This window comes from Barbatula barbatula, assembly GCF_947034865.1.
Source record: "Barbatula barbatula genome assembly, chromosome: 17".
Lineage (NCBI taxonomy): Eukaryota > Metazoa > Chordata > Actinopteri > Cypriniformes > Nemacheilidae > Barbatula > Barbatula barbatula.
The window spans coordinates 19,480,896-19,507,881 of record NC_136780.1 but is presented as its reverse complement, the minus strand read 5'-3'; the positions used below and the strand labels follow the sequence as shown (position 1 = coordinate 19,507,881).

General features: G+C 40.2%; 1 protein-coding gene across 1 annotated transcript in view; it reads left to right on the top strand.

The window, feature by feature from the left end:
• Positions 1 to 216: 216 nt before the first annotated feature.
• The window catches only part of l1camb (L1 cell adhesion molecule, paralog b), a gene marked incomplete at its 5' end in the record, with an annotated part of 53,548 nt that continues 26,778 nt past the window's right edge, over positions 217 to 26,986 (top strand). Inside the window, 14 exons of the mRNA XM_079478306.1 lie at positions 217 to 242; positions 5,184 to 5,254; positions 5,681 to 5,808; positions 6,064 to 6,213; positions 9,094 to 9,166; positions 9,757 to 9,859; positions 11,022 to 11,191; positions 13,299 to 13,424; positions 13,506 to 13,676; positions 18,373 to 18,487; positions 21,678 to 21,862; positions 21,947 to 22,078; positions 26,457 to 26,600; positions 26,826 to 26,937. Of these exons, the coding sequence (XP_079334432.1) occupies positions 217 to 242; positions 5,184 to 5,254; positions 5,681 to 5,808; positions 6,064 to 6,213; positions 9,094 to 9,166; positions 9,757 to 9,859; positions 11,022 to 11,191; positions 13,299 to 13,424; positions 13,506 to 13,676; positions 18,373 to 18,487; positions 21,678 to 21,862; positions 21,947 to 22,078; positions 26,457 to 26,600; positions 26,826 to 26,937 (1,706 nt within the window). The remainder of the gene's footprint in view (positions 243 to 5,183; positions 5,255 to 5,680; positions 5,809 to 6,063; positions 6,214 to 9,093; positions 9,167 to 9,756; positions 9,860 to 11,021; positions 11,192 to 13,298; positions 13,425 to 13,505; positions 13,677 to 18,372; positions 18,488 to 21,677; positions 21,863 to 21,946; positions 22,079 to 26,456; positions 26,601 to 26,825; positions 26,938 to 26,986) is intronic.

Genomic DNA, 26,986 nt, shown 5'->3' with positions numbered 1-26,986 from the left:
ATGTATACATGAAATGTTTCAAATCGCAAAAGAAAATGTTTCCGTTTTTCATTGTGTGAACTTACTCAAAAACTCAGAGTTGTCTGTAAATGCTTTGGCTATTGTGTGGAGAACATTTATATGTTGCACGACTGAGTTACATTTACAGTTTGCCAGCATTTTACAACTCTGTGTGTTTTCCTCTTTGTGAGGGGATTCAGGAGGGATTCTGTTGTCATGGAAACAGAGATGGAGAGCCACCAGTGAGCTGTGTCCCAGTCTGAGCATATGTGACACTGTCATCTGTTCTGGTTATACAATTTAATATATTTCTCCATATACAATATCTTAATACAGTGAATATGCAATACCTAAAAAAATTTGTTCAACATCATGGAATGCATGCAAAATCCTCTAACTTAATCCTTAGTTCCCTTTCTGTCGGTCTCTTGACGTTGTGTCGAGACTGACAGAATGGGGTTTGCCTTGAGAACCTATCGTCTCCGATTCTACTTTGAAAGTGCCAATGAACTTGGTGAATATCACGGCCACGACACTGTTTGCTTTCTGCCCGACAGCGGCTAAAAAGCCGGCGGCGGTGGTGATATGGGAGTCCCGGTGGGCGTAACTCCGTCGCAGTATTGCCACGGACCGCCCAGGCCCCGTCACGCTCACCGAACCTGTCTCCTATGGGCAAACCAGTCCTGCCGGATCCACGACACGGCGTGCAGAGGATGAGATTTCGGCCGCAACATTGGGTAGTGATTTCCTGACATCAGACGCTGAGGACTTCCTGCAGCTCCCGGCTACTGCCGGTTGAGCCCAGGACGAGTCCGACGTGGAGATGTCAGGCGTGCTTGCCCTGACCGCCGTGAGCATCGGGTGCAGCACCGTCGCGTTTTCAACAGGAACCCAATTCTGTCAGTCTTGACACAATGTTGAGAGACCCACAGAAAGGGAACGTCTCGGTTCCCTGATGGCGGGAACGAGACGTTGTGTCCATCATGCCACGAGCGCTGTGACGGCCCGCTGCAGCGAACGAGAGCACCTCTCAAGTTCCTCAGCTCAAAAGGGTGAATAATTTGGTCAGTCCCATTCGCCAAGTTCATTGGCCTTTTCAAAGTAGGATCGGAGACGATAGGTTCTCAAGTCAAACACCATTCTGTCAGTCTCGACACACTCGACGTTCATCTCTCATGTCAGTGAACATGTCAGTGTGTCTCTGTGTCATAGTTCACAAACAAGACAGTCAGAATGTTCCCAGACATCATTAAAGTTTATATAAAACAAATAAAAGTCATGATAGATAATATGAAGAATGATATAGAGATTTGGCGAGTACTTGATCGTGTTAAAGCAATTGAAATGGTTAGCACCTAGATTTATTTAGTATCTATTTCACCTTTTTAACCCAGTTATTATTTAAACTCTTGACACACTGATCATGCCATTTATTTGGAGTTTCAGAGCCCATCATATATTTAAATAACATATTTGCAAAGCAAAAGCCAGAGGTGGTTTAGGCCTTCCTTGTTTTCAACACTTTAATAGGGCTGCTAATGCAAGGGCCTTGATGTATTGACAGAGTTACCATTCCTGTTTGGCTTGCTTTATTCTGGAATCTTCCCTCCATGTTTCAATAACAAACCAATTGGAAAATTTAAGAAGTCAAACCCCATTGGTGTGTACTCACTTAATATTTGGTACCAAATTTGAAAGGTTTTGGAACTCCCTGAGACATGCACTGTTTCCCCTATAGCCTCCCACCATGCCTTTGCTCCCTCACAGTTTGATAAAACCTTTTTCTTATGGAAAGAAAAATAAAATGTAATCCATATATTGACAAAATATTTCCTGCCTTTGCTCAACTTAGACAAACATGTGGAGGACATTCCTTTTACTGTTTCAGGTATTTACAAGTACAGAATTATGTTCAAAATAATTTCACTGATTTTGAAACTCACAAGCCCGCTGATAATAACGCTTGATCTTGCCACAAAGAGTCTGGTTTCTAGGTTTGTTGAATGTTTTAGCAACTCCTTCAACATGTTATTTGAAAATGTCTTGGGTAAAATATCTATGTATATATATATTTCAGAAGACACTTGGACAGAAGCTTTTCAAAGTATTAGCTCTTGTTCCATTAGCTCTAACTTCCAGCTGATTTAATACAAAGCTGCATTCTATATATCCCTCTGTAGTCCAATGAGGGTACACTGGCTCATTGATTCTGGTTTTGCCCAAACGTATGTAAATTCTGGTCTGAAGTGTTTTGTTTTTGTTCCGAGGTACTTGAGAATGATTTTCCCCATGATCCCCTTGTTTCAATATATAGAGCCCTGTATTTGCGATCTAATACAGATTGTTCAATATGGGATGACAATAGCAAAAAGATCATCTTGTTGATGTGGAATAAAGAATTTCTACCTATATTTGGAGATGCGGTTTACAGACATTAGTGGTGTATTATTGTAATAAAGTTCGTTAGAAGGGAAGGAAGGAGGCGGGAACCGGCGGACATTCAAATAATAAAACTTTAATTATACATAAACAAACAATAAACACGGATTAAAAGACCGGCAGCCACGGTCGACTGCCGGCCATAAAACAAACACAAACTTAACACAAAATCCGGGCCGGTCCTCTCTCGTCAACAGTCCTGCCAGTCGTCCTTTTAAGCTCCCGATCTTCTCCGTGAGAGATGCGGGACCGGTGCACGCACAGCTGATTGCAACTATCACTCACGCCACCGGCCCCGCCTCACAGCTCTCGTCCCGCCTTCCTCATCACAATTATATACGGAAATGATTAGATGTCAATTAGCTGGTAACCCTAAAAAATTCTTAAAGATTTTAGAGCCGCCAGGCAAGTGCTGCATTGCATGAAAGTTTATCATTTGCACGTGTTATTAAGCTTTGCCGATATAAATATATTCAAGTGCAAAAATATGTAAAGGAGATCTCCATTTGAATCCTGTGATCTTTAGAAAATGTGCGACATATCAAACGCAAAGACGCACTGAAATTCTAAAAAAGTACATTAATAAATGATGGTATTACTTATGAAATAAGACAACCTACAGTTATTCTATTGCAAAAACCTAAATTTTTCTTAGTGATATTGAGTGCCAGATTATAAAGAAGGTCCGTTTTTGTTCTCTTTGAGGACACAGTGCTTAATAGCAAATGTTTTATGTAGCGCAAATTCCTGTTAAAAAAGTTTAGTCCTTGTCGATAACGTTACCAGAAAACGTTAACCAAAAATGATTAGGCCTACTAAACAGTCCAGGGTGAAGTTGGTATTTACATTAACAAAGATTTTGAACAAATATCATAGGCCTATGTAAAAGTTACTAAAGTTAAGTAATTAAAGCTTGAAAGTATGTTCGCATTATATCCAGGTAGCTCTTGCATTTCCTGGCATGTGGAGTGTTTTTTAATGTCTAGTGAGGTGCAACAATTCATATTCATCATATTAGACTCTATGCACGATCGACTCTGCATTTTGTCTCAGTCCGCTCAGTGACAAGCGGCGCACGTAACATCCATTGGGAACAAGGACGTTTTCAGTCAAGATGCACCTCGGAAAATCCAATTATCCAAACATTACATCATACATTGACAAGCAAAAAAAAGCGGAAAGGCTTTTGGCCTATCCGTTTTAAGCTACACCCACAAATATGTAAGCTTTGCGCAAGTTCTTTCAGGAAGATTCCTCACGTCACAAACAATTACCGGTTAGCCTATCATCCCTCAGCACGTAGTATAAAAGGATTGTACTTACCTTCTCTTTCGTTCACAGAAACTAACGCACGAGTAAACATACTCTTAGTAATTGTCCTGTCATGGGGGATTTGTTTTGTAAAATGTGAAAAATCTATAAAAAAAATCTCAATATTTAATATAAAATATTATGATAATAATAATAGTTCTGCCAGAAAGACAAGATGACGTTGCAGTGACATTTATTTAACAACTGACCAGCAAATGGAAGCAAAATATTACATGATAAAGTTCTTTCCTTTGGCATAGCCCCCCATCTGTAGCTTGAATCACGAGGGTGTACACTCTAAAAAATGCTGGGTTATTTAATCGACCCAACCGCTGGGTTATGAAATGGTTTACCCATTATGGGTTATTTATATCAACATTTGGGTTATATTAATATAATATTGGGTTATTTTGTGCAACTCATGCGTTGAGTTAAAATCAATCAACCCAACATACATCGGTTGACCCAGCACTTGGGTTGTTTGTGCTTCGAACGTCATCACATCGTCTCCAGAGTCCACACACCGAGTGCTCGTCACAGCAGAAAACCTGACTGATCATCCAGCGAGGCAAATAAATAATAAAAGGTTTGTGTAACTTATACTATTCACATTGTCTGTGTTGCGTTACCTGTTAAAGTAGTATCTTTATATTGTCGAGGCTTTGGTTTGGCTAACAACGTAGCCATTTAGCCGTTATCATGGATAGCCTAACGTTACAGCTTATCCGTTTGCTCTGAATTATATTAATGAATTAATTAAACAAGTTCATAATGCCCATGGGGATGTTTATTGAGCTCACCAGTCTAATTTGCCAGCTAGTTTCAAGCTAGCCAGGTGATTAGGCAGTTAACTAGTTTACTAGCCAACATGCTCTCAGTTAGTTGCTTTGCTAGCTATATTATTTTAACTAGCTATAAATGAGCGCGCTTTTTTACTGAAGCTTTTCATGTGAAGGCATAACACAGTGTTTGACTGATTAAAGTATGTAAAAAACGGTGAGATAACCTGATATGTCTGACTTAATGCATTTATGTGCATTTATTTAAGTAACGTTAATGTAGTTAACGTAATTTGACCGACAATAGATAAGAACAAATTCTTATTTAAAATGGCGGCCTGGCAAACGACAAGGGCCACTTGAGTGAGGGGTTAAGAAATATAAAATAAAAAAGTTTGGGAACCACTGCTGTAGCCACAAATATTCTTGTGAAGTAAAAACATAGACAATATACATGCATGCAATTTGTCATATGAATTGTATAAGGAGAAAGGGAGGATTGTTTTCTCTATATTTTGATGCTAAATAAAATGGCTGTTATCTTCACATTGGGTTACATTTTGCTGCTCTGCATTGCTTTTGCATAGTGACATCTCAATAGTTAATACAATAGCAATTGGATTTTTGCTTAAGCTCTTTTTGTGTTTGTTTCAGATCAATGGACAGCTTTGTCATTAACATTTGGACAGAGTGGCAGCTGACAGACCTTGTCGACAAATTTAAAGGTAAGAAATATTTGTTTTCCCATCCACAGCATATCAAGTCTGCATTGCTACTCAAGCCCTACACAATACAGCTCACTCCTCCTAGAAACGCTTCTGTGCTGTTTGATGCCCACTGTTATGCACTAAGCAGCAGGAACAATAATTGATCTACTGAGGACAGACAGACGTACAGACAAACCCTGTTCTAACCGTAGCCCACGCTGTCAAAGTCAAACATGCCTCATCTCTATTCATTAAAGAACGGTGAGATAACCTGATAGCCCCGGCCACATTCCCTGACCGGAGCTAGCTAACTTTAATCTGTGTCACGTAGCGCTAACGTTGATGCTGACACACCTCCTCACTTGGCGGAGCCTCACATCAGTTGCACAGCAGTTGTTTACTGTTGCATTTGGAAGATCTATAACACATTTTAAATTTTTACAGACAAACAAGGCGATATAGCCTTGCAGCTGCTGACAGTACTCCTCCCAACTGCACCTTACAGACTGGAGAGAAGAGTTTTCCGTCCCAGCAGCCTGGAGATGCGCAGGGCCTTCATTGATGTGAAACCTGTGAGTTCAGACAGTCACTTTTAATATCCTTCATATCCAAAGTAGCATTTACTGTTTTCATATCCAGTAATGTGACTATTGGATATCGGCTCATATAATGATGTTCTATATCAGATTAATCAAGTTTCCTTGCATTCTGTTTCATGTTATATCTTTTATTCTTGAAATCTAGGACTAGACCTAGGCTTGTTATGAATCTTGTACTTTTGTTTATTCATTCTTTTCTTTTTTCTTTTTTTTCTTTTTTTTGCTCAGATTGCGACCAACATGGCAGAGTACCTGATGAGATCCACCACAGAGTACCCATTCGTTCTAATGCTGGGGGAAGGACATCAGTGTTCACAAGCTTTTGTCATTATAAATGGAGCAGCCTTGGAGCAACCATCTCTTTTGGCTGCTGTGGATGTCTGTTTCAAGGCATTTTTTGTGTTCGATGTCAGTTATCCGAAGCCTTGTGCTACAGTTTGGGAGTTCATCCAAACTACAGTCTTTCAGATACCAGGAAATGAATCAAACTCTGTCAAATTAATGAGAGCTCAGATTGCTACTATGTAGTTTTTAATGGTACACGGTTGAGTTAAAGGTCCCATGACATGCTGCTTTTTTGATGCTTTTATATAGACCTCAGTGGTCCCCTAATACTGTATCTGAAGTCTCTTTTATATAGACCTTAATGGTCCCCTAATACTGTATCGGAAGTCTCTTTTATATAGCCTTGGTGCAGAAACGTAATACGTCTCCATAGCAGCAGGTGGCGCTACTCTGTATTGTTGCCCAAGAAATGAAAACCGGCAGCTGATTGGCTGAACGCGTCACATTTTTTTTTTTCATGTTTCATTTTTGTCATGGCGGCTCGTTCAGAATATGATCTCATATTGTACTAAAATAGTTCACCGAAACGTTTTTCTGGAAACATTTGAAGAGAGAAATAGGCCGTGCAGTTGCTGAATCTGTCTTGTTTAAAAGATTTTCGTCAGATTTTGAGAGCTTTAATTTTCTCAAAGGCAGAGCAGGATACCCAGGGCTCGGTTTACACCTATCACCATTTCTAGCCACTGGGGGGGGGGGCATAGGCAGGCTGGGGGAACGCATATTAATGTTAAAAAACCTCATAAAGTGACATTGTCATGCCATGGGACCTTTAGGATTTAAAGGTTTGATAGTTCAATGCTTGCTCAAAGTTTGAGAAATTGTTACTGTTTTATCCGTTTGATGATGTTATAAGTGACTGCACACATCACGTTTTAAATCAGAAACTGTAAAATTACTTTTGTATTCTTTTATACAACTTTTAATGTTAACTGGAATTAATTGTAATGCTTAATTTTGTCTTAAGTCATATATTTGACAATTTAGCAATAAAGACAAAATGCAGGGATGTTATGTGCTTGATTATTTCATAATTTCAATACATTTCTTAATGCAAAAAATCTAGTGAAAAAAAAAATAACCCAGAATGTGGGTTGTATTTTTCCAACCCATTTTAGGTAGTATTAACCCAACAACATGGTAATTTTAACCCATTTTTGGGTAAAAAATATAACCCAACATGCTGGGTCAAAGCCATAACCCAACCCTGCTGGGTTAAAACAACCCAGCGTTGGCTCGGTCCATATTGGACCCAGCACTGGGTTACCAAAATAACCCAAGTTGGGTTATTTTTAACCCAGCAGTTTTAAGAGTGTAGATTCTTGGACTTCCTCCCTGAAAAGTAAAATCTATAGACAGGGACTGACTACAGAGGATGTGCATGAATTCCGGCATCAGTTTCTGCAAACGGAAACATGAATGAATACATATCTTATAAATCCAAGTGTCGGATGGTGACTAGCTAGATGTGTAGGTCATGAGTCCCAGCAGAATTTATGCTAAAGCTTATATTTACATACACAGAGATTGACACATTTATTAGTATTTCATGTTGTTATGTCTCATGTGGTTTAGGGGAGGGGCGGGACTTGTGGGAGGGCTCTGATTTATGTCCCCTCCTCCATTTTCATCCATTAATGTGTCTCAACAGAACAGCTGCCCCTGATTAATATTTCATCACACACACACACATGTTCTGTCATATGCTGATGAAGACACACACGCACACACATAGCTGACACATGAAGTAAGGGCTACAGGAATGCAAACACACATGCAGACATGCCTGACATGTAGAGAGTGTGTGTGTGTGTGTGTGTGTGTGTGCGTGCGTGCGTATGTGTAAGTGGACCTAATGTTGCCACAATAGTAAAATCTGAGATGATCTGCATTGTGTGAATCAGCGGTCAGCAGTCCCCATGATTACTTATGATAGTAAATGATGTTTATGTGGAAATGTAAAACTGAAAGGTTCGTGTGATGGTTTGGTTTTGGGGTAATGTGAGGGTTACAGGATACATTATACAGTTTAAAGAGTATAAAAATCATCATGGCTGTGAAAAACCCAACATTTGTGTCTAGAAAGGTGTTTTATTTTCCTTTTCAAGATGTGACACATTGACCCAGTGTGCAGTGAACCCCAACAGTGATGAAGTGTGTGTGTGTGTGTGTGCACATGGGAATTGACAACAATAGAGAATGGAAGGGCAAATTGAGGGGGTAGTTACAGGGGACAGGAGTGTAATTATGAGGGGGGGGGGGGTTAGGGACACAGCTGTCATGTCTGTCCCGTACGACATTATTTCCCCCAGCAGTACCTGCTTCATTTACAAATGTCAAATTCAAGAGCCATTGTGTGTCATTGAGATGTGAAATAATTTTCAAACTGTCTGTTTTATAAATAACATGTTTTATAGAAAGTGTTAAAGAAGTGCCCAAAGATATTCATATTTTTGACCTTGGTCTAATGTCTGAGGTGGGTGTGTGCATGTGCTTGTGAGCTCATATGGATTGACGTTCAATAGGAAAGATCAGATTGAAGGTTTATCTCTTAAAGGCCAGAGACAGAGTCATCAAAGCCATTAGCCTTCAGCTCAAAGACATGCACTTTCTCTTCAAGATAATCCAATAATCTTACCCTCCTGCCGCCATCCTTGTGTGTGTGTGTGTGTTCTGCATTCACTGGGTCAATTCTCTGTGTTCTTTTTTTTTGTTTTCCTCAAGTATTCATTCGGAATCCTATTCAATCATAGCGATGAATAAATGCACATGTGAAAAAAAGAGAATCGAATAATAAGTTCTTCTTTCATGTTGTAAATTATGTTGTGTTTTTCAGCGTTCCTGTGGTGTGTGTGTTAATATACGAGAGAGCTGCGGCTGCTGGTTTCATACAGAATGTCTCCGGTGCACCAACAGCCAGGTCTTCGTCTGCCGCTCCTCTTTCTCTTTGTGGGACGGATAGTCGCTTACATCCAAATTCCTCATGACTGTAAGAAGCTCATCATTCACCCGTCCGTCACCTCACACTCACACATTGAAATCAACAATGAACATGATGTTTTTATGTACTCGCCTTCTTCCACCGAGCACGGATGGGGACACAGAAATGACACTTTAGAGCATTAAATCGTATTATAACAATTACAAGTTTAGTTGAATATCTGAATTCCCTGTATGTTCCTTTGATTAATGGCATATTTGTAAAAATGCTAATCAAATCATTCACTAGCCAGTGAGTGAACTACAATTCTGTTTGTTGTAAACATCAAGTGCATCTCTTCAGTGATACATTTCACGTACAAACATGAGTTGCTTTATTCCTATAACTCATGATGACTTATACTGTACAGTAACAGATGCATGTCTCTCTCTCTCTCTCTCTCTCGTTGTGCTGCCCTTAGACATATATAATGACCGTAAGTGCATCATCTTCCTCTAACAGTGTCACTACATCAATGTGTCTTTAAATGATCCTGTATACTCTATATGATATTTGAGCCATGCTGAATTGGTAAAAAGGCTTCATAACAGTGAGGACTGGTATCATGCATTCATGCTAATAAATGTTTGTTGTCCCAGTCAAACAACCTCCAGTGATCACAAGCCAGCCTGTGTCACACACAGCTTTCTCTCCGGATGATATCAATCTGAACTGTGAAGCCAGCGGAGACCCCAAACCCACGTGAGTCAGATTTCATTTTTAATACTCTTTTTAGCTGGCCTTTATTACAAGCACTGAAGACTTTCAGCATTTCACCTTAAAGTGAGTGATTTCAAGTCTAAAGTTTCATGAAAGTTGCAAAAACACAAAAGCCATGCCAGCTCTGCCAGTGATGTTTTCAGGTTCAATGAGCGCCGTCATATGTCTAAATGCGCTCAGGGCTCGACCTCGGGGGGGAAAGGAGGGTTTGGCATTGATGACATTGCTTCTCTGAAACCACCATCTCGCCTTTCTGTATTAAAAATATCTATCATACAAAGGGTTGCTGTTGGGTGGAAATTATGTATAATATTATTTTGGTCTCTGGGAGTAAGCATTATGCTTTATTAATTCATTGTGACTCGATGTCTTGACATGTGTGACACCAAAGTCAAGTTTTCCCTCCACAAAATACAGAGTGTCAAAAGGAGAGTATAAAACAAAAAAATCCAATCTCTGAAGGATTCTTAGACAAAGAAAACCGATAAGCTTACAAAGATAAATCCTCAAGGTACTCCACCTACAAACACTGAGCAGAGAAAAGAGAAACAATGGCTACTCAATAGCGGCCCACACAAGTCCATAATCCCGACAGCTCTCTATCAGTATTTGTCCATTCCAGTTCTCACATCTCTCCCTATATCAAACACGTGCTCTATATAAGAAGTCTTTTGATTTTTTTACACCAGCATTTTTTAATTAAGTTGCCAGCCAAGCATTATAATTATCATCCTTGATCATTTTCACAACACATACACAAACGCACAAATGCGTATTATTCTAGCTTCATTTGATTTGTTTGATCTCTTGTGGGTAGGCTTCTTTAAACACATCGCTCTCGTGTTTTTGTGAAAGACTTTGGCCAGATCAGATGTTTAAAATAGACAGAGCAATTGCGGGTACTCTTCAGATGCATTACAGCTGGAAAAAGTGTCAAGTCTTGTCAAAAATGACAGAAAAAAACATGTTAATGACGGGGAAAGAGATAATATCCAATTATATCTCCAACCCCCCCCACCCCCAAAAAACACAGGACTGAATGTGACTTCATCAAATCTGATGCACATTATAGCAAATAATCATGAATATTATTAAAATTGTCTGTGCACATGTGCGTTTTTTTACAACTCTTTCACACGGACAGCTTCCGATGGGTTAAAGATGGGAAACAGTTCGGCGAGCGTCTGCTGGACTCTGGAACCCTGACGGCAGACAAGACAGAGGAGCTAAGCTTCTATCAGGGATCATATCGCTGCTACGCGTCAAATGAGCTCGGAACGGCCGTCACTAACCTGGTGGACCTGATAACAGAGTGTAAGTTCTTTAAAGAAAGGTCAGGCCGAGAGGCTAATAGAAGTTGTACAGAGGTCACTTTCACATCCATAGTACTTTTCCTCACGCGCATTATTTCCGAACTTTGTCAGTGAAGTCAGTGTGAATGAAGCGATTCTTAAGTAGCTCAAATGTTCAAACATCAAATATAAAAGTGTTAAACAGAACACTTTCAGAAAGAAGTGTGTCTAATACTGAAACACAATATTGCAATTCATTTTTACCGCAATTTACAGAAGATCCCACAAAAATGTTATTCAGTGTAAGTCCAATAAATATATTTAACAATCTTGTCAAGCTAATTTTGATCAATGACATATTAAACAACTTGATTTAGGGATCAAAACAGCATTTTAAATCCTTATACTTTGCCAGCATCCTTTAAACCACAAGGCTGTATCAGCAAGAGGTTTTACGAAGAAGTTTAATAATACCGACCAGATTAAGTTTATTGTTTGATTTTTTTAATATACTGGTTACATTGAATGACATTTTGTCAAAAATGGAGGATTGTGTGTTGATGTTAAAATTGTTCCCGTTACTGCAGGGTTTTTAGTTCAAGTCTGTGTCATTAAATTAGTTTTATGCATATTTCTAAATAAATGACAGCATACATGGTAATTTAATACATGGTATTAATATACGTTTTCTGTACATTGATGAAACTCAACTGAATCCTCAGAAGTCTGTCAAACAACATTTATTTTGAAGTTGTTTTTGAAGTCCTGGTTTCATGGTCTCGGTAGTCTTTTGTGTTTCCCTGCCCTGATTGCTTCCAGGTGTGTCCAGTGAGGACAAAATCTAAGATGATAATGCGTTTCTAATGTCTTTTTTTCGTGTTGCGCTGGACACATCCGTGTTAGTCCTCTATCAGTTATTGAATGTATTTGAGTTTTGTCTTGTCCTGTCCTGTGCCATGCTTTGTTCATGTTTCTTGTTCTTTGGATTTATTAAATTACTTCTACACTGCAGGTAGACTAACTAATTACAATTGTTTAATTTCAATATTACAGTATACATAGTATTAATACAATATCAGTAATCATCTTAAATATCATGCTTACTTTCATTTAGTTACTTACAGTATTATAATGTGTGTATTATTTATATGATATGAGCAATCATTGTTAATATCACTGCTAATGATGGTGGGTAATGTCCGTTATAATGCGTGATAATCAACGTGATATCAATAAACATGATTAATAATATGTTTATTGTCAATACTAGAAACTTTAAATTGCAATAAACCTGAAGATATTGCAATCAAATACAATGTATGAAAGTATAACACACTGAGAAGCAACGAGGAAGCCATTGGAAAGGAACCAAAATTTCACTGGAGTATAAATTTGGAAAAACAGACTCAACCCAGAGGGCAAGTTATGCTCTTGCATATTAGAACTGTACTTTTAAGATTTGGATTAGGTGAATGCTTGAGTAAAGAGATGAGTTTAAGCCCCAGGTATACTTGACTTTCTGCGTCCGCACCGCTTCTTTCGCATTGTGTCCGAGTTAGACACATGCGTAGTACAAATGAGTATGTGAGCTCTACCAGACCGTTAGAGGGCAGTGGTGAGTTGCGTCATTCACAGACCCACTGCCAATGAATGATAGAGGAAGTTCTTCGCCATTGCAAACAATTTCGAGCAAACAGCAAGACGACAAAGAACAACAACAAAACAGTATGGAGAAGGATATAGTTAGTAGCTTACTGTTCTTGGTTTCAACGTGTTGGTTTTGTATCGTTCTTCTTCGACAACGGCACACTGCACACTTTCTGTGTGTGTATTGACCCCTAGTGGACTAGTGCACATTTGTCGCACATGCACTGTTGTACGCGTCACGTCTGCACAAGCAAAGTAAAAGAAAAGGATCTTCCCCCTTTTAGAAGACTTTGATATTCTCGGAACTGATAACCGACCAGAGTTTTGCGACCGTAGTGTGCGCAATGGATTGCGATCTGATAGCAGTTCGCAAAAATACTGAGGGTGCTTTTCAAGTTATCAGCAGGCTTTTCCACAGATCATGAGTTGTGTATTTATCAAGAACATGTTAATTTCATGATGAATGTGCTGTTTCTTCATAGCGATCCCAACCTTGGCCAAAGAGAAGGGTCAGAAACAGCATCTGTTTGAGGAGGGAGCAAGCGCGATGCTTCCCTGCAATCCTCCAAAGAGCTCCGTCACTCCGAAAATACACTGGATGGACAATAGTACGTCTTTCAGCAAACCTTACTGCAGTCGCAGCATAAAAGTGAATTGAAATGATTGACATTTCTCTGTTTAACTGGCAGACTGGCGTCACATTCCCCTGAGTGAGCGTGTAACTACAGCACTGAATGGAAACCTGTACTTCGCCAACTTAATGCTCAATGACAGCAGAGGCGACTACACCTGCAACGCTCACTACAGTAACGCAAGCGTCATCCTGCCTAAAGAACCCATAGCCATCAAGGTCACGCCGTGTGAGTATCCTGTGTGTTTGTGTGTTGCTCAAACACTTTTCTTAAGAGTAACACTGTAATGTAGTGAGAACTTCATTAGAAATGTGGGAGGGACACCATTGACTCCAGCACTTTTTCAAAGCACACTTATGAACACACACTTCAACATTTACTTGAAGCATGTATCTTAACACCTGATCTGCATGTCTAATGTTTTTTGTAAGTTAAACGTTTAGTGTCATTTATTTTTATTACATTTACATAGTTTGAGCACATTTGGTCAGAATGAGTTTTTCCTGCCTATTAAACCCATGACACAATGCTTAAGTCAAGTCAACTTTATTTATATAGCGCTTTTACAATTATCATTGCTACAAAGAAGCTTTACATGAAACATATTGACTTTAAGCAAAACATTTAAAGAAAAATCACAAAAGGTGAAAACACAGAGGACAGACACAGACACAGACACACACACACACCGATTCAAACACACACACATTCAAAACACGGACTCACACATACACACACACAATATGCACATGTACTTACACACACAGTCACCCACACGGATGTGCACACAAACACACACACGCACAGGGGTTATCACAGAGAAGCACACATTTAAGATAAAGGAGAGAGAAATTGTTTTCCGAATATTACACCTCAGTTCTTGATCTGTGATTATTATTATTTAAATATATGTTTTTGAATTGTTCTTAAATTGACTTTGGAAAGCGACCTTGGGTTTTGGAAAGGCACTATATAAATACAAATTACTATCATTAAAAACACGTCAAATATTAAACAGACTATAAATTCCAATATGTAATATTAATAAAGTAAAAACTTAAAAATTATCATTCTAAAGGAGCCCCCCGATCAGGCAAAGAAATCATGGCTTTACCAATTATGATTTCCTAACCTCATGGAATATAACAGATGTGACTATGAGAATTATTAAATGTAATGTTATTTTTTATCATCTTCTGTGAATGTGCAGAAATGTTCTCTCATGGGTTTCTCAAGCAGCTTCCTGTGGTGTCACCCTATGATTTTTCAACAGGATTGAAGATCACATTATTCTTTATTATTCCTTCTAAATCATCTATTTCAATTTTAATAATGGATATGTTGCCTTTTCAGATTATTTATTTTTTATTTCGGTCTTCATCAAAACCTTTTAATATTTTCATTTTTAATCATTTTAATTTTACGAGCTGGAGTAAAACTGTTACATAAAACATTTCCCAAAGTATACTTAAAATTTTAACATATAAATAAAAAAAATAAGTATAGCCAATAGCCATGTATTTATCGCGACGACAAATAGTGCCAATGCACTGTGACAAGGTGAGAGACTACACAAGATTCCGCAACACCGGAGGGAATTTTATTTATTTATGTCTGTGTCTCTCTTTCTCTCTGTCTCTCTGTGTCTTTCTGTTTCTCTCTGTGTCTCTTTCTCCCTGTCTCTCTGTGTTTCTTTCTGTTTCTCTCTGTGTCTGTGTCTCTCTGTCTCTATCTCTCTGTGTCTCTTTCTCCCTGTCTCTCTGTGTTTCTTTCTGTTTCTCTCTGTGTCTCTTTCTCTCTGTCTCTCTGTGTCTTTCTGTTTCTCTCTGTCTCTTTCTCCCTGTCTCTCTGTGTTTCTTTCTGTTTCTCTCTGTGTCTGTGTCTCTCTGTCTCTATCTCTCTGTGTCTCTTTCTCCCTGTCTCTCTGTGTTTCTTTCTGTTTCTCTCTGTGTCTCTTTCTCTCTGTCTCTCTGTGTCTTTCTGTTTCTCTCTGTGTCTCTTTCTCCCTGTCTCTCTGTGTTTCTTTCTGTTTCTCTCTGTGTCTGTGTCTCTCTATGGAAGCAAATAAGAGACATAATGTTTTGAAATTTAACAGCCAATGAATACTTGAGTTTGAATTATTTTACTTTGGAAACCTTGTATCTGAATTTATTTGTTTCGAATTTACCTCTATGAAATTTAAATATGAAAATTCTTGATTTCCATTTTAAAAACTTGAATTTAATGCTCACAAATTCAGATACAAAACAAAATCAACTTACAGAATTTCAGATAAAATACATTCAGGTTGATCAAATTCGATTGCTCTTATTCAGATCTAAAATTTCAAGTTAATATTTTTCAAAGAAAACATATGTCTAATTCGACTGCTCAAATTCAGATCGAAAAATTCAAGTTAAATATTCACATGGTAACATCCGGGCTACCCAGGATAGGAAAAACAGTTGAGCCCAGAGCCCGTCTGCAATTGAACCGAACCATTGAACCGAACCAATGAACCGACGTCGGGCGGCCTATCAGAGCACGTCAACCTGACTGTCTGTCATGATCCAAGAAGAGGCAAAGTCACGTATATTAAACCTGTAAAGAAGATGACTTCTTATGGCAAGCCGTTTTGACATAAAAACCTTGGGTTTGACTATCCATAAAATATATTTTAGATAGTTTTAATTGTATTTCGACGAGTCATAATTGTAATTTCACTAGTCAAATTGATAATTAGAGATATCTGCAATTATAATTGCGCTAGTAAGAAATATGATTCGAGATATCTGTAAATATGTTTTGACTAGTCAAAACTCTATTTTAGATATCTGTAATGACCTCATAGATATCTAAAATTATCGCGTCACAAATACGCAAAGTATTTAAAGATATCTCTAATTCAGTTTCGACTAGTCTCAATTATATTTTAAGATATCTGAATCGTGCCTGCTCCTAGTCGAATCTGCTGTTGTGTGACGTGCTACTTAATCTCCTCAGCTCCCCCCCCACGCCAAAACCAAAAGCGCAACGGCTAATGCTATCACCTTGGCTTCATCGGAACACAGCAAAGGAGACAACAGGCTAGTTTTTTAAACGGATGTCAATGGGTTTTGTTCGCTTTTACGCTTTCTCCAGTTGGATGTCTTAAAGACCCTTCGATCTAACTAAAATAAGGGTTTCTTATCTATGCCAGAGCCCCTCCTTATACCTAGTGCTAACGGCTAACAACAGTAGACAGCGTTTGTAACTTGTCAAGGAGAGAAAAGAACTGAATGAAGTACTTTAGGGATTATTAAATAATATATGGAGGCAGTCATGTATGCATAGCGCTGAGATTTTAATTGCAGTCATGTTACAAAGCAGACCAAACAATGTGTAATGTTCAATAAAGACAAAGATCAGCAAACTGCTCGTTTTGTTGTAATTTATTTTTTATATATTTTTTGAATAGACATGAGTGAAAAACATTTGAATTATATACCAAAACGTAAAAAAGTACAAATAAGCACGTGATGGACAAGAATGTTGCATATATGGCACTTCAATCATGACCTGCTGGCACTGAGATCCGAATCGGCAAATTTCTGATCACAAGTCCAACGCTCTAACCACTAGGCCACAGACACCTATATACAGATGTCTCGTTCTCGCTTCTCAGGGAACCGAGGTTACGAAAGTAACCGGAGAAGTTTTCCTGCTGGCTATAACGTGTTGCCTAGCTGACTTACCTACATAGAGAGACGAGTCACACAACAAACCATAGCTAACAGTTATGTGTTCCAAAAAATAATCAGCAACAACATACTTTTGTTCTGTCGAGTCTGATTGTACATAAACAGCAAACTACCGGAGCGCCTTCGTTTTCCCTAGAAGTCATCTTCTTTACAGGTTTAATATACGTGACTTTGCCTATACTTGGATCATGACAGACAGTCAGGTTGACGTGCTCTGATAGGCCGCCCGACGTCGGTTCGGTTCAATGGTTCGGTTCAATTGCAGACGGGCTCTGGGCTCAACTGTTTTTCCTATCCTGGGTAGCCCGGATGTTACCATGTGAATATTTAACTTGAATTTTTCGATCTGAATTTGAGCAGTCGAATTAGACATATGTTTTCTTTGAAAAATATTAACTTGAAATTTTAGATCTGAATAAGAGCAATCGAATTTGATCAACCTGAATGTATTTTATCTGAAATTCTGTAAGTTGATTTTGTTTTGTATCTGAATTTGTGAGCATTAAATTCAAGTTTTTAAAATGGAAATCAAGAATTTTCATATTTAAATTTCATAGAGGTAAATTCGAAACAAATAAATTCAGATACAAGGTTTCCAAAGTAAAATAATTCAAACTCAAGTATTCATTGGCTATTAAATTTCAAAACATTATGTCTCTTTTCTGCTTCCATACTCTCTGTCTCTATCTCTCTGTGTCTCTTTCTCCCTGTCTCTCTGTGTTTCTTTCTGTTTCTCTCTGTGTCTCTTTCTCTCTGTCTCTCTGTGTCTTTCTGTTTCTCTCTGTGTCTGTTTCTCTCTGTGTCTTTCTGTTTCTCTCTGTCTCTGTGTCTCTCTGTGTCTCTATCTCTCTGTGTCTCTATCTCACTGTCTCTCTGTGTCTTTCTGTTTCTCTCTGTGTCTTTCTGTTTCTCCCTGTGTCTTTGTCTCTCTGTGTCTCTATCTCTCTGTGTCTTTCTCTCGGTCTTTCTATTTCTCTCTGTGTCTTTCTGTTTCTCTCTGTGTCTTTCTGTTTCTCTCTGTGTCTTTCTGTTTCTCTCTGTGTCTCTTTCAAACCTGCGCAGAAATACTTTCACTAAATGTTTTTTCATGAAAAATGTTATCCTACGTTTTTGAGCGGAAGTGATGATTTTTAGACATGAATACTAAAACAACTATGGAATCAAAATTGTGTTATAATATTTGCTGCATGGTGTTGTTTTCACAGCAAACTCAGTGGTGAAAAATCGTCGGCCGCAGATAAAACAGCCAGCGAAAGCTATGCATTCATATACGACCCTCAAAGGTCAAACTCTGAAACTGGAGTGCATCCCTGACGGACTGTGAGTTCACAAAAAAAACCACACGCTTATCTCACCCTGAGAGTAAAAATTTTGTTAAATGTTTTCTGATCCTTTCATGCGTCATCCCTGTAAGTCTTCATCGATAACAAACCTGCCATTGACAAACCAGCTGGTCTTTTTAGTGATTTCTAAATAAAATCATTCTACATAATGTAAAGAACATTCTGTTAAAATACAAGATTGATATCTGTAATACTGACTAATTTTGATTAAAACCAATCATGATGCAATTGTATGAAGGTATAGCAGTAGATGAATTTGAGAGCTTGAAGATTTTAAATTGAGATTACAGTCATAATCCAACATGGTGAGTAAAAGTGAACAGATAAACAATGAACCGACAAGGGACAGAGGGAAACTGGGACTAGATAAAGGGAAACACTAACCAGGACCGATAACACAGGGAGAGTGGCAGCAGGTGACAGGAATTGAACACTAAGGGGAAGATGGTTCAGGGACGGTGACAGGACTAACACTAATGGGCCACTAATAGGCAAACAAGGGGGCGGGGCTAAAGGACGCGACACCAGAGAGAGAGAGCGCGACAAACCAAAACAATGCTCTTTCTCCACACAAAACACATTGAACTGACATGATCCTGCCACAAGACTCGAAAACCAAGACAAGGAGAGGCACGATCATGACAGAGCCCCCGCTTTCTCTCTGTTTATATACACACAATCAACAGAACGTGACACACAATGTGACACATAATGTGTGTAAAAATAACACATGATGATTTATTTATTTATTTTATTTAACCAATAAAATATAAATATACTATAGTGAACCATAACAGGGCTGCTAACAAGAGCAGGGATCAGAAAACAACTTTGAACGCTGAAGCTTAAAATTTACAAGGAAGATCGGTACCTACATTTACATTTATTCATTTGGCAGACGCTTTTATCCAAAGCGACTTACAAGTAGTTTTATACAGTGTCAAATTACTGCAGAGCAATCAGGGGTAAGTTGCCTTGCTCAAGGGCCCTTCAGTCATGACCTGCTGGCACTGAGATTAGAACCAGCAACCTTCTGATCACAAGCCCAACGCTCTAACCCCCAGGCCACAACTGACCCACAACTACCTCTAGTTTTAAACTCTAGTCGTACGGAGCAGAGAAAATGGAAAGAAAGGCGGCTTGAAAGACTTGAGTTTGGGAACGGCCAAAGAAATATACCTACTAGTACGCGTACTATGAATTGAAGTTGCTACCGTGACCAGTGAGTTGAGATATGGAGGGGCTAAGCCTAATAAGGATTTATAGATGACCAGGAGCCAAATTAATTCGGCGGCGAGTATGTAGTGAGGGCCAGCCAATAAGAGAATAAAGATCGCAATGATGAGTAGTGTACGGGTCTTTGGTGACAAAACGGATAGCGCTGTGGTACATTACATCCAGTTTACTTAGTAGAGTTTTAGAGGCTATTTTGTAAACGACATCGCCAAAATCAAGTATCTGTAAGATGGTAAGCTTTACAAGGGCATATTTGGCGGCATAAGTAAAGGAGGCTTTGTTGCGGCATAAGAAACCGATTCTAGATTTAATTTTTGATTTTAGATAGTTAATGTGAATTTGAAAATTAAGTTTACAGTCTAACCAGACACCTAAATATTTATAGGAGTCCCCTTTTTCTAATTCGGTCCCGCCAAGAGTAGTAACTGTAATGGGATGAGCAGCTGTGGGCAGTGTGTCATGATTCCGCTATCATGTCATGTTTATTTCTTGGTCTTGCAGCGGAGTCATGGCATAGCCTTAGGTTTTGTGTGAGAAAGACATGGCTTTGTTTTGATATTGACTTGCCATGTGCTTTCTCGTGTCTCGTCAGTGTTTCCCGCCCTTCTGTCTCATTAGCCTTCCCATTAGTGTTTCATTACCTACACCTGCCCCTTATTAATCATCCTGTGTTTGTTCCCCTTTAAAACATCCTCGTGTTCATTGTCATAAATAAAATGGTATCGTCTGCATAAAAAAGGATTAACGAATCACCAGCAGCACTAGCAACCTCGTTGATATATATATATATATATATATATATATTAATATATATATATATATATTAATATTAGAAAAAAAGGGTTGGCCCCAGAATTGAACCCTTGATACCTGTTCTTAGTTCTCAGTTTTTTAAAAGGAGCATGCTTATTTAATATAGTTAAAGTATTTTTAAAATAAACCAGGCATCATCTACTGATGGGATGAGTTTGATATCGTTCCAAGATACCCGAGACAGATTGAATAAAAAAGCCGGTTCACAGAAGTGTTTTAAAGAACGTTTGACAGAGATGAGGGATGATCGTGTGACCGCAAACCCATTTCGAACACAGGCAATTAAGCAGTGATCGCTCAGATCCTGGTTGAAAACAGGAAGTATAATTGGAGGGCATGTTGGTCAGAATAATATCTTCCCGCATTTATGGATTTAAGCTTGTATCTAGTGGGTTCATTGATGATTTGTGTAAGATTGAGAGCATCTATCCTAGATTGATTAGTGGTGCCTTAAGCATGACCAAGTTCAAATCACCCAGCAACACAAACTCTAGAGATAGATGCAGGGTTAATCAATGAACAATTAGAACCCAAACCTTAGAAATGCTTGGCAAAAGCCATTGAGACAGAGAAGAATCTCAGCACTCAGAATCGTGTTGTATTAATATTTATATGAAAATAACGTTTGGGATGTGGCCATTTTCTCTGGCCTGTGCAATGGGGGTGGGGTCATGCGAAATCAGGTGATGGTGGAGCTCTAAGTCGAGGCGGCGCTGGGCCTAGAATTGGATGATGCGGTGGTTTTTCCACCATTGACTCGCATATAAGCTGCTTCCTTATTTCGAGATTTTTTTTAATGTTTTGTAATGTAAGGCGCTTATACAGTATATTTAAAAAGACAATTGTTCGGCAAGAGCTTGAGCTAAGCACATCTTACTCCATTACCATATGCTTGAGCGTTCCTTAAACTAATACTTTTATCAGTTAGGATGTTTCTTTCTTTGTTCACATGCAAAGGTCACTTATGGTGAGTCAATGAGCTCATAATTATAATACATTTATATCATCGCATTGTCCAGCATTGTTCTTTTCACGTTAATAAATTATACATTATGGCAAAACCGCTGTATCTACTATGACACTGTTTCATCGCTCTTTTTTTTCTTCTTTTGCTTAAGGCCGACACCATCCGTGCACTGGGAGAGAAAGGACAGTCCTCTCTCTCCCACACGAGCCACAGAACTGAACTTCAACCGCTGGCTTCAGATTGAGAATGTGTCCGAGGAGGATGACGGTGAATACACCTGCACTGCCAGAAACAGTCAGGGCTCCGACACGCATTCCTACACCGTAGCAGTAGAGGGTACAACATTCACACGCACCATCATATCATTTTTTTCAAACCTTAAAGAAGGTTTTTTAATTTGATTATTTAACACATTTTCAGCTGCTCCATACTGGACCAAGAAGCCAGAGAATCACCTGTACGCCCCTGGAGAGACCATAAGACTGGACTGTCAGGCGGATGGCATCCCCACACCAAACATCACCTGGAGTATCAACGGTGTCCCTGTCACAGGTGCTTCATCCAACACCTCACTTCACACAAACAAACATCGCACAACAGGCGGGCCAAGTACTGTCATCTCATAGAGCCTGAACACTTGAGAGGCCGTTCATATTTCGCGCCTTATGTGACACAAGTTCATTATATTAAATGATAAAGCATGGCAACCGCGCTGAAATAGCGTGCAACACACATGCTCCTTTCTCTAATATCATCAAGATGATAACAGAAAAACTCTCATTATAGGGAGATGGAAGTATGGAAGCCGCTAGGTGTCACCGCGCTGTACGCGTACAAAGAGAAGAAAAACACAAGAACATTCAGAAAGCATCTTTATTAGTTTGTTGACACGTGCCCTGCAAATACTTGCAACACAAACAAACACAGAAACTCGCTGCAAGTGCCACAGATGAGAACGGAAGTGTTTCAAAGAACCCGTGTCATTTCAGTCATATTCCAATCCGAAGTGAGAAAACATGTTCAGTTCGAGGGGGACTTTGAACGGGGTAACTGTAAGGAATAAGGGTATATTTACATCACTTCGCTAGGAGTGGAGATGGAAAACGTAACCTCGGTTCCCTAAGATACGGGAACAAGTACTGCGAAGCAGGACGGTATGGGGAAAACTCATTTTTTCAATAATGCAGTGAATGATGCACGGCAATTGGTGAGTGCAAAGTAAAACTTTGAGCCAATGGCAGCAAAGCTGCAAAGACCTATAGTGATGGCGCCTGCCAAAAAGGGTGGGGCTTATAGCTATATCAGCAGACACTTCGCCGTAGGGTCCTCAGGTTACTTCGACTGAAGCAAAGACCATATGCAGCTTGTAAAAGCACGACCATAAACGCAGCACTCTTTCCCGTATCTCAGGGAACCGAGGTTAGGTTCGAAACCGAGGACGTTCCCGATCAATACTTCACTCGCACTGTGTAACCGAACGCTATGTGGAACCAGTATAATCTGGCCGTGCTACAAGTGGAATGAAAAACACCAGTTAATCCCAGAGCCGTGCGGAAGGCGGAAAAGCCAAGCTAATGGGTGGCCTAATCCGGTTGATCGTCCCAACAATGTGCTAGGTGCCGGTGCCGTTGGAAGCTGTAAGGCCGGACTTCCAGTCTACCCATGCCGGCTCGCTGTGCTCCACAGGTGGCAGGGGGACGGGGTCAGATACTGAGCCCTACAGCTCTACTGCATCTGTAGCTGCTAACGACTTGCTGTCGTCTTCTACAAATTTGTTTCCACCAAACAAGACCATGTCACTGGTGGCTGCTAGTGGATGCTGGTCAGACTGGGAGAAACGAACCAGCGATATGTCTCTCTGTGGAGAAGGTGAGGCACGCCAAGGGGACGTGAGCCTGCACTTCCCCGAGCACTTGTGCACAGTGGAGACTGAAGCGGGAGGGATCGAGGGGCGGTTAGAGAAAGCTCTCCGCCTTCACAGAGAGGAGAGACTCATGCTCTCGCAAGGTAAGGCAATTTGCTTTGGAAATTTCTCTTTTGAGAATTTCTCCGGATGGAGGCAGGGAAAAGGAACCAGCGCTGCTGTGGCCAGCGAATTTGCTGATCAGAGAGGTCCAGTCCGCTGCAGTGCTTTTCCAACGGCGAAGCTATCAGTCTGAATAGCACTTGTCGCTGAAGGAGAAGAGATCTGAGGACCCTACTGTGATGGATGAATGCCTTCATTGTTTACAATTAGTCATTTAGCAGATGATTTTATCCAAAGCGACTTATAAAGACCAAGAAACTTAGTGTTAGCTGCCCGACATGCTTTCACAAGTGTCATTAACGTGGAAAGAGTTTCAGATTGTTTAATCAATTATTAAGTACATTTAACATGATCAACAACAAAGAAGATATAACTTCAATATAAGCTCTTTGTTGATAACTCCACCTACAAATATGGCCACAGTGAAATGAAGCGCATCTCAGCCATGGTGAATTTCTGTGTTTGTTTGTGTTTCGAGGATTTGCAGCGCGTTTCTGTGTTTGTGCTTTAAAGATTTGCAGCGCTTTTACAATTCCAATTGGAGAAAGAGTAACAGCTTACAAAATCCATTGACATCAATTAAAAAAAAACTTTTGTGTGTTCCGCTGAAGCCTCTACATCAGCATTAGCCATTATGCTCTATGGGCTAAAGGTTGCAGGCTTTGAAGTAAATATTTCAGAATGCCTTAAGGGCAGATCATGTGACAAGAAACGACCAATCTTCTTCCCCTTTTGTGGAGCAATATAGAAAAGCTCAGTGAAGATGGAGATAGATGATCACAGCATAAAAAAATCTATTTTCAGTGTATATAATCTACATATCCTTTGTTGATACCTCCTCGTCTTAATGACAAGCGTGGCCCATGGTTGCTTAGCAATGGTAGACGCCAGGAGAGTGTGAGCTCCTAAACGCTTATTTAAAAAACAAGTGCTTGATGAAAGTTATTTATTTAACATATTTTCTGCTTTTATTGCTCAACACAAAAACAACACAAGGCACCTGAAACAACATAAACTACACCGTAAGGCACACCCACAAAAAAAGAATAAATAAAATGTAATAAAAAATTAAATACAATTTTAGAGGAGCGTGAATTTAGACAAACAACTGAAGAACAAACAAGCAATAAGACACTAAAATAATACATATTTAGAGAGACGGGCAAATAAACTACATATTTCTATTTGGTTTCTTAAACAATTTCCTAAAAATCACATTCAATAAACAAATTCAATGATGGTTTACATTTTCTCCGCTTGCATGTGTGAATATGATATTTACCCATCAATAAAACCAAGTTTACAACATCAAAGATGGAGAAATTTAGATCACCCTTGAAAAACAGAATATCCTGCAAAACAAACTTCCTACTGGATCTACGACACAGAGCAGTGGAGCTCGTCCTGGTGTTTGCAATTTCCCTGGGCGTTTCAGTAGTTGGTCGGAGGTGTCTTAAAAGAGCATATTTCTAAAAGAGCAAATTCTCCTACAGTGTGCACATGTCACCAGGCTTGTAGTCTTGGGAGCCACTGATCGTCCTCGAGCTAGACAGGCACGATTCCTGCGTCCCCAGCATGCTGAAGTAGCATTCATTGATGCGACATCCCTGCACTGCGGCACATGTCGATCATGGTATTGCGATCACAGCTGGTTGTGTTTGTGTGGACACAGCCACAACACCGACAGTAGCTGCTAGACCGTCTGCAGCAGCGAGTGGCAGTGGTGATAGGCAGGGTCTTATGGACGTAAATCCGTTGCAGCCGTTTCCGAGGACCATCCAGACCCCGTCACGCTCGGCGAACCTGCCTCCTATGGGCGTCGTCAGTCTGTCCCATAGAGCAACCACATCACAGCGTGCAGAGGACAAGACTCCTCGCGGCTCCCGGCTACGGGAAGTAGTTAGTCGGGGTAAGCATGACCCAGCGGTCAGGCAGGGCGACCAAGGTGACGGCGTGCACACTGGGTCTGATGATGTCCACTTTGGTGGTACGAGAGAGACACCTTTGGCTTAATCCGTGCAGAGGCGAGACATGATGTGCCCATTGCGCAGCATGGGATGTTGGTGATGCAGTTGAAGACAACAGTTTTCGATGGTCGGTAGCAGATCGAGGTACGTCCTCCCCTGTCCCGGACAGCGTCTGCATCCCAGCGGCCCCGCCCCTCCGCACAACAGAGGGCATCAATTCCTCCGTCAGTAGCCCTCCAGGTAGTGGTTCGGATGGGGACCACCCAGGGAGACTCAGGACATCAGGCGCCACACCAGCCAAATCATCGCAACTAGTCTCTGTTAATGTAACAGCGTGCCTCATGAGAGTGGCACAGTTGGTGCTGTGCAGCTGGACCTTCGTAAGGCAGCAGTCAGTGGTCCCCCTGACACATTCAGAGGCTCCCGGGCATTTGGCCTCCTCGTCGACAGTCATGCCGCTCGGGTTGGTGCCAATGAGACCACTTCAGCACCGGCTTTGGAGTCAGGTTCCTTGGAGAGCATCGCCCATCATGCCTCTCCGCCGGTGTACCTTAGCCCCTCAAACAGACATGTCCGTTTTCTTGGGCCAGAGTCCCATTAGCACCTGCTGTGGCATCCAATTGCCCGGGGTTGCTGACTGCTTGAACTGCGATGAGGAGCTGGAACATGCCCCAGCTCAATTTCTGACTCAAGCCACGCCGTCCTCTAGTTTTCCTCATTTTATGTTGACTCAGAAGTACAGCAAAATACTGAAGTAAAGATGAACACAACTTCTGGTTCACTCAGACTTCAATGAAGAAAAAGTTCAACCCCCCCCAAAAAAACCACAGAACTTATGCCCAGATTGACTCTCTTCTGTGTGTGTTTGTTTATGTGTTTTACAGAACTGAATGTATTGTACTCACTAAACTCTTTTGATTCCATCACACACCTATAGAGACAGATTTGGATCGGAGGCGGCGTGTGAGTTCTGGTTCTCTGATTCTGACTGATGTTGAGTATGGCGATACAGCCGTGTACCAGTGTGAAGCCACCAACAAACACGGCCACATCCTCATCAACACACATGTCCATGTCGTCGGTGAGCTCTGCCTTTATTCTAAGTACAGCACTATTGAAAGATAACATACAACATCAGGCGCAGATCTATTTATCATAGATGAAGAAATATTGTTGTCAAATAAAAACGATTGAAAGGTTTTGCCGTTTTTGTCAGGAACTGCTGTTTTCAGATTCATATTTGATGAAACAAATGTTAATACTATATGTAATGTAATAATATGACACTTGACCTGTCGTCCGTCAGAGCTTCCTCCTCAGATCCTGACAGAGGATAAGCTGGTGTACAGAGTCTTGGCGGGAACCACCGCTGAACTTAAGTGCAGAACATTTGGTTCCCCGAGGCCCAATGTGTACTGGTGAGCGCAAACAAATATTTCTATAGAAGCAATTATTCACATACTTCGT